At 51.6% G+C, this 8,528-nt stretch overlaps 1 protein-coding gene across 1 annotated transcript; it reads right to left on the bottom strand.

Moving 5' to 3' along the window:
* Window positions 1-6,517: 6,517 nt before the first annotated feature.
* On the bottom strand, window positions 6,518-7,675 carry LOC119289825 (bisdemethoxycurcumin synthase-like). Its single transcript, XM_037569035.1, has one exon. It carries the CDS (start codon window positions 7,673-7,675, stop codon window positions 6,518-6,520), a length of 1,158 nt encoding a protein of 385 aa, XP_037424932.1.
* Between the last annotated feature and the right edge of the window lie 853 nt (window positions 7,676-8,528).

The following is an 8,528-nucleotide window of genomic DNA, read 5'->3' as shown; positions in this document are numbered from 1 at the left end:
TTACCCTTTAGGAAGAACAAAAAACAACGTAAAAATTTGTATGCAATATTCAAAAAAAAGTGCTCTTTGAAAATATGTAAGAGTAAACATATAATGGTAAAAAAATGCAAAATTATTTCCTAAGAAAGAGAGAATTGGTGGCATTGATTTTACCCTCCAAGAAGAAATAAAATGAAATACTAACTATATATTTTTGAAATAAGAACAATGAATTAGTAACAATAGTATTACCCTTTAAAGAAGACAAATTAAAAAATTAGAAAACACACACACAACATCGCTCTAATATTGCACTTTTTGTAGTATGCAAACAAGTAATATAATAATGTAACTATCAGACATATTGCATAGTATTTATGTGTAATTGTGTATACATTTACACTCTCCCAACATTTCAACATATCCACAAAAGAAAAGTAAAAATCAATTTTTAGGCTAAATAAAAACCAACTTTTTTTAGGTTAAAGGCCTTTTTATTGCTCAAAGTCCACAGAGTGTGGGATACAAACTTGGTCATGTGGCTGGCCCAACCACACATGACGCCCCAGAAGTAAAGACAAATCAAATTTAGCTAATTTATGAGCTTCGACATCAACCTCATGTCTCTCAAAAGAAAAGTTACAAGTAAGTGGTGGCGATCCTGATTTTATCCCTCTGATGATGACTCCGTAGGGCCCCTGGTTACCTTTAACAATGTGTTCGGTCACCTGTTTGTAGTTGGACGCCACAATAAACTGCTGTTGATTAAGATCCTCCACCAAGGCAATGGCCTCCCGGCAGGCTATTGCTTGTTAGACTGTATAGCTTCTGTATATGTGTATGTATGATGTAACGTTGTACCCCTTCATTATATATATGTGATAGGCCACCCTTAGAGGGTTGAGCCAGTTCCCCCAAACCTATTGTCTTACATGGTATCAGACTAGGTCAAACGCTTCCGCTAAACGCTACGCCGCCGCCGCCGCTTTCGTCGCTCACGTCGCGCCGTCGCCATCCTTCAGATCGCGCCGCCGCCACCATGTCGGGATCCACCGCCTCGGGCTCCTCCACGGCCAGCTACCAGCCGGCCTCCCTGGCGGCTCTCCTCTCCCGGCCCCTCGACTCTGTCGCGGTCGCATCACTCCCGATCGGGACGAGGAGCGTTGGCTCCTTCTTCTCCTCGTCGCCGGGTCACTCGCTGGTAGTCCACACCTCCAGCACCACGACGGGCGCCTCTTCGCCTGCCTTTGTCAGCGACGCCACCGTCGCCCCGATGTCGGCCTCTGCCTCGGCCCTGATGGCCGGCCTCGCCGCGTCAGGCGCGGCTCCTGCGCCGTCCGTCCCCGCGGCCGCACCTGTGGCCACTGCCCCTATGGCGCGTTTGCCTCCGGCAGCCTACTCCACGGGTTCCCTACCGCCGCCGCTGTTTCACTTCGGAAACCTCATCACCATCAAGTTGTCATCGGACAATTACATCTTCTGGCTGTGCAGGTTCTCCCGCTTCTTGGGAGTCACTACCTGCTTGGCTACGTCGACGGTTCTCTCCCCTGTCCCCCTGCGCTGATCGATAGCGTGCACGGCCCGGTTTACAATCCGGCGCACCGTGTTTGGATTGGGCAGGACCAGGCGAACCTCTCCTCCATCCAGGGGTCGCTCACTCCGGCCGTTGCCGGTCTTGTTGTCTTCGCCAAGACGTCCCATGAGGCGTGGACCATCCTTGAGCGCTCGTTTGCAGCACAGTCGCAGGCTCGTGTCTCTGCGCTCCGTCATCAACTTGGGGAGTGTCAAAAGCTTGACTCCACTACCACTGAGTTCTACAACAAGGTCAAGGGCCTCGCCGACACGTTGGACTTCATTGGGCAGCCCCTCACCGACTCCAAGTTCAACTCGTTTATTGTCAATGGTCTTGATGAGGAGTATGATGCCTTAGTCGAGATCATCAACGAGCGGGGCAACTCGAAACCCATGCTGGCGCACGAGGTCTTTTCCCGCCTCCTTCTCACTGAGCAACGGGTCGAGACGCGCCGCTCCAGGAGCAATGGCTCCCTCTCGGCCAACGCCGCCACCAAGGGTGGCCGCTCTTCTTCATCATCCCGGGCTCCTTTGGGGCTGCCACCACCGCCTGCCTCGGCCCCCCCTCCTACTGCGACATTACCGGGGGCTGGCGGTAAGCGTGTGTGTCAGCTTTGTGGCCTCGATGGGTACTGGTCCTCTAAGTGTCACAAACGCTTTCAGGAGAGTTTTCTGGGCCTTGGCAATGATGGCAAGGACACGTGCAACTTTGCGCGTCAGGTGGCCATGGCAGATCGACCGGTGTCCACAAAGCAGCAAGGTTACACTCAGTCCTACTCTGTTGATCCTCACTGGTATATGGACTCTAGGGCAACGGAGCATCTGACGACTGAGATGGGAAAGCTCCATACTCGCGAACCCTACCATGGCTCCGACAAGATCCACACCGCCAATGGAGCAGGTATGCATATATCTCATATTGGTCAAGCATCTCTTCTCACTAGGCATGCAAATAGGAGTCTTCAGCTTCGTAATGTGCTTAGAGTTCCCTCTGTGACATGTAATCTTCTTTCTGTTCCTAAACTCACACGTGATAATAATGTACTTTGTGAATTTTATCCTTTTGATCTTTTTATTAAGGATCGGGGCACGAGGGACATTCTTCTTAGCGGGCGGTTGTGCCAGGGCCTCTATCGTCTGGAGCATCCTGGTGTCGCTCGCGTGTTCAGTGGAGTTCGGGTATCTCCGTCAGAGTGGCATGCTCGCCTTGGTCACCCGGCCACACCTATCGTTCGTCATGTTTTACGTCGTCATGAGCTTCCTAGCATGTCTAGTAATAAAGATGTAGCAGTGTGTGATGCTTGTCAGCAGGGGAAGAGTCATCAACTTCCTTTTTCGGAGTCCAGTCGTGAGGTTAAACATCCTTTAGAACTTGTTTTTTCTGATGTATGGGGTCCTGCTCAGACTTCTGTCAGTGGTCACAATTATTATATCAGTTCCGTCGATGCTTATAGTCGCTTTACCTGGCTTTATCTTATTAAACGCAAATCTGATGTGTTTGACATTGTTGTTCAGTTTCAAAAACATGTTGAACGCCTTCTCAAGCACAAAATTGTTCATGTCCAGTCGGACTGGGGGGGGAGTATCGCAACCTCAACTCCTTCTTTTAGTCGCTTGGGATCACTCACCGTTTAGCATGTCCACATACACATCAACAGAATTGTTCTGTGGAACGTAAGCATCGTCACATTGTTGAAACTGGTCTTACTCTTTTGGCCAATGCATCGGTTCCGTTTCGGTTTTGGAGTGATGCTCTTACCACCGCATGTTTTCTCATAAACCGCACCCCCACTCGGGTTTTGAATATGAAGACTCCCATTGAAGTTCTCCTTGATGAACAACCTGATTATACCTTCTTTAAGGTTTTTGGGTGTGCTTGTTGGCCGCATCTCCGCCCTTATAACAAACGCAATCTTGAGTTTCGTTCCAAGAAGTGTGTTTTTCTTGGTTATAGCTCTCTTCATAAAGGTTACAAATGTCTTCATGTTCCCACAAATCGTGTCTACATATCTCGGGATGTCGTGTTTGATGAGCATATTTCCCTTTGCCAAGCTTCCTGTGTCCACTGCTGAACCATCATCTTTGCATTCATCCTCCGTTGCATCTGACCATTTTGATGATGTTGCATACTCTCCTATTTTGTTGCCTAACCATGGTGCAGGCACTGGACGTGGGGCTCGGTTGGAGATTTTGGAGGCGCCGTCGTCTCCTCCTGATGATCATGGGGTGTCCCTGCATGGCCTCGGCAATCGTGCTCATGCACGTCGGACCGAACCTCCTACTACGCCGACTGCTTCGGCGCCCTCGGCCCCTGGACCGGCGCCCTTGATCTCTGGGCCAACTTCGTCGCCCCTGGGCCCGGAGCCGGCCTCTGAGCCGGGCTCGCCGCTTCACCAGAACACGCCGGCCCCGTCATCCTCTCGGCCCGCCACGCCGGCCTCGTCACCCTCTCGGTCTAACACGTCTGGGCCGTGCTCGCCTGGGCCGAGCTCACCTGCCCCCGGTGCCCTCTCGCCGGTGCTTACTAAGGCATCTCCGTCGATGGCCGAGGCGTCGCCATCGTCGTCACCGCCTACATCACCTTCGGTGCTTCCTGAGGCATCTCCGTCGATGGCTGAGGCGTCACCATCACCGTCACCTGTCGCTCCTGTGGCTCCTCAACGACCACATACGCGGAGTCGCAGTGGAGTGTTTCAGCCCAAACAGCGCACTGATGGTACGGTTACCTGGTTGGCTGCATGTCTGGCTGCTATCCGTGCGGATCCTACCTCTGACCCTCGTACGTACCAAGCTGCTCTCAGCATACCTCATTGGCGAGAGGCCATGGAACAGGAGTACCATGCTCTTCTTCGTAACAAGACATGGACTCTTGTTCCGCCCCCACCCCGCGTTAATGTCATCGATTCTAAATGGGTTTTCAAAGTGAAGAAGCATTCTGATGGTTCTATTGAGCGCTACAAGGCGCGGCTGGTTGCCCGAGGATTTCGGCAACGTTATGGTCTTGATTATGAAGACACCTTCAGTCGAGTGGTTAAACCTACTACTATTAGGCTTCTTCTCTCTCTTGCAGTTACTCGGGGTTGGTTTCTTCGTCAGCTTGATGTCCAGAATGCCTTTCTCCATGGTGTCCTGGAGGAGGAGATCTATATGCGGCAGCCACCAGGGTTCTCTGATCATGATCGTCCTGATTATCTGTGTCGTCTCACGAAAGCACTCTATGGTCTGAAGCAGGCTCCCCGTGCTTGGCATGCTCGTCTTGCGACAGCCCTTCGTGCTCATGGTTTTGCATCATCGGCTGCTGACTCTTTGTTATTTGTTCTACAACGGCCCGAAGTTATCATGTACCTGCTGGTCTATGTGGATGATATTATAATTGTCAGTTCTTCTCAGTCGGCTGCTGCTGCTCTTGTTCGGTCTCTTGGTGCTGACTTTGCAGTCAAAGATCTTGGGAAGCTTCACTACTTCCTTGGTGTGGAAGTTGCTTCTCTCTTTGATGGTCTTGTTATGACGCAGAAGAAGTACTGTTTGGACTTATTGCAGTGGGCTGGAATGCTTAAGTGCAAACCAACTACTACACCTATGTCTGCTATACTAACATGATCACTGCTATAGATGGCGAGCTCCTTCCTTCTGCTGATGCGACACAGTACAGGAGTATTGTTGGTGGGTTGCAGTACTTGATGATCACCCGTCCAGATATTTCATTTGCTGTCAACAGAGTATGTCAGTATCTCCAGGCACCTCGTGACGCTCATTGGTCTGCGTTTAAGCGCATCTTGCATTACATTCGCTTCACATTGTCCTATGCTTTGCACATTCGACCGAACCCCTCTGGGGTCATTTCAGCGTATTCTGATGCGGATTGGGATGGCAGTCCGGATGACAGGCGATCCACGGGGGGCTATGCTGTGTTCTTTGGTTCTACCTTCATCGCCTGGAGTGCTCGGAAACAAGCTACTGTTTCACGTAGCAGTACTGAAGCTGAGTATAAGGCTGTGGCTAATGCAACTGCAGAGATTATCTGGGTACAGTCTTTACTTCAGGAGTTGGGTATATCTCAATCACAGTCTCCTATTCTTTGGTGTGATAACATCGGTGCTACATACCTGTCTGCTAATCCGGTATTTCATGCCTGAACGGAACACATTGAAGTGGACTATCATTTTATACGAGAACGGGTATCTCAGAAGCAACTACAGATCAAGTTCATCTCTTCCAAAGATCGGCTTGCAGACATCTTCACCAAGCCGTTACCTCTACCACAGTTTGAGAATTGTCAGCGCAATCTTACCCTTCTAGATTCTTTAGGAACTGGCTAAGATTGAGGGAGGGTGTTAGACTGTATAGCTTCTGTATATATGTACGTATGATGTAACGTCGTACTCCTTCATTATATATATGTGATAGGCCACCCCTAGAGGGTTGAGCCAGTTCCCCCAAATCTATTGTCTTACATTGCTTCCGGTGTAGTTGTGTCCCAGACTCCTAGGACGACTATGGCTGAGCTCCCTATAAAAACGATTTGGCTGTCTCTGCATATGGCTTCCGCTGAGCCTCCTCTTTGTGATCTAACAAAGGAAGAGGGAGGAGGGCTTGATCGCACAGTTAATGGGCTTCGGCCCTGATGCAAATGCACTGGCAAAAATATAGATATTGTCCAAAAAAAAGCCCACCACAGGCCAGGAAAAAAACACAGCACGAAACTCAGAGAAAAAAATTGAATGACCAAGAAATGGGCTGAACCCAATATACAATTCAGGAAACTTACAAGTAGCTAAAGTGATATTTATAACCATATATTGCACATCACTCTTACAGGACTTGACCACTGTCACACCACATGTTCACATCTCTTATACGTACGTATATATAGGTGATATGTGGATATGGAAATATAAAAGGTTGCATTGCATGCACTTTATTGAATATATATGCCATGTGTTTTTTATTCCTTATTTCTAATTACCTAGGTAGCAGCATGCAGCAGCATCGTCTCCACAGTGAACCCCGGTCCAAATCCCATCATCACCCCCCAGCCTTTATCATGGCCAGCTCCCTCTCCTTCAGGATCTTCTCTTTGGCGCCTGACCTCATCGAGCACGAAGATCACCGTGGCGCCCAGCATGTTCCCGTACTCCCTCACCACGGTTCTGCTCGCTGCCAGCTTCCCCGGAGCAAGCCGGAGTGCCCCGACGATGTGGTCCAACATCGCACTGCTGCCGGGATGCACGGCCCAGAAGAGGTTATTCCATTCGACAACACCTCCCATGCCGGCTAGGCGGTCACCAAACGCATCCAGCAGGCACTGCTCAACGATGCCCGCCGCCAGTCTTGGCAGTCCGGTGGCAATGGTCCCGCCGATGCCACCGCTGCGGAGCTGCATGGTGAGCATGTGCTCGGTGTCTGGTATCACATACTGGGAGGCTGTCACCATCTCAAACAGAGGGCGCTCATGGACGTAGGGTTCAGCACCCACGATGACGGCGCCTGCACCGTCACCGAAGAGCCCCTGGGGGATGAGGGTGTCGAAGGAGTCCGCCTCCTCGACGCAGGCCACGAGGACGCGCGCGCCGCGGTTGTTCTCGGCGAGGTCTTTGGCTAGGCGTAGGGCGGCGCATCCGGAAGCGCAGCCGTTGAGCTGGAGCACAGTGCGCAGGACATCATGGCGGAGGCCGAGGAGGGAGACCAAGCGGACGTCGGCGCCCGGCGCATGCGACCCCGCGTTGGTGCTGACGACGAGATGGGTGATGTCGCCCGCCGGACGGCCCCACTCGGCGATGGCGTTCGCCGCAGCCGACGCAGCGAGCTCTGGGGCAGCGGTAGCCACGACGTCCAGCCGGGCGTCGAGGAACAAGCCCGGGTGCGTGGCGAGCAGTTCGTCCGTGTGGTGGAAGAAACGCCTGCCGATGGCGGTCATCCCGCATAGTTTGGCAAAGGTGCGCTTGAGGTCGGTGAGGTGGTCGCTCTTGGTGACGCTGAAGTAGTAGTCGGGGTAGTCTTCCTGGAGCACGCAGTGGGGCGGGTTCGCCGTGCCGATGGCCAGCACCGCCGCCGGCCCGTCCGCACGCTGAGCAACACGGATCTCGCCCAAGGTGGTGGCTGGGATGCTGCTGCTGCTTGCCATGGCCGCCTTCCTGCATGCTCGCAATATTAAAGAGTCAGTTTCCTTGAAAAGCGATCGATCTTAGGTTTTAAAAAAACATTACCTTCTACTCCTATCCTACTCGATAGATAGCGAACGTGCCTAAATTGGATAAAGCAGAGACGATCGAGAGAGATATGTATTGAGCGAGCTACCTACCTTATGAAGAACAAAGCAAACAGGGCGAGAGGCTGATCAAATGATTTACGTGCGTTTGGAGATGGAAGGAGGCGGCAAGTATTTAAGGACGTGCCGGGGCAGGGCTCATGCCCCATGCAGAAGGGAGAGATACGGGGGGTAGGCCGTGTGCAATAATGCTACATCTACGAAGGACTACGAAGACCTACGAAGCCTTCCAAACAAATCCTCTTGGCCCCCTGATTTTCACTGGGGATGGGCCCCAGCTGCTAATTCTGGCCCAATTAGTCTTCTCCATGTCAGCTTTTACGTAAAACTCCTACGGTACTTTTCGTAGGTGTAGCATTGTCCGGCCGGTGTGGCGGTGACGCAAGCACATGCGTGGCAAGTGACCGGCGGCAGATGCGTGCGCATGCAGATCAACGGAGGAGCAATCAACGAAGCTGTCCCCTCCACGTACGTACCATGCATGGCAAGTGACTGGCGGCCCTCGCATGTTTTTCGTGCATGCATGCAACCAGCTGCATGTTGATTTGCGCTCTTCGTGCATGCATGAATGGAACAATCCTGCATGGGACCACATATATGTTGCACGCGCAACGAGTTTGAAAAAAAATCCTCTTCCAGATTAGCGGAGGAACAATCAACGAAGCTGTCCCCTACGTATGTCAAGATTCAACAATCCATGGTGTGTCGT

The sequence above is a fragment of the Triticum dicoccoides genome, chromosome 4A, assembly GCF_002162155.2.
Source record: "Triticum dicoccoides isolate Atlit2015 ecotype Zavitan chromosome 4A, WEW_v2.0, whole genome shotgun sequence".
NCBI classification, from domain to species: domain Eukaryota; kingdom Viridiplantae; phylum Streptophyta; class Magnoliopsida; order Poales; family Poaceae; genus Triticum; species Triticum dicoccoides.
The sequence above is the reverse complement of the archived record's forward strand: the minus strand, read 5'-3'. Positions and strand labels throughout refer to the sequence as shown.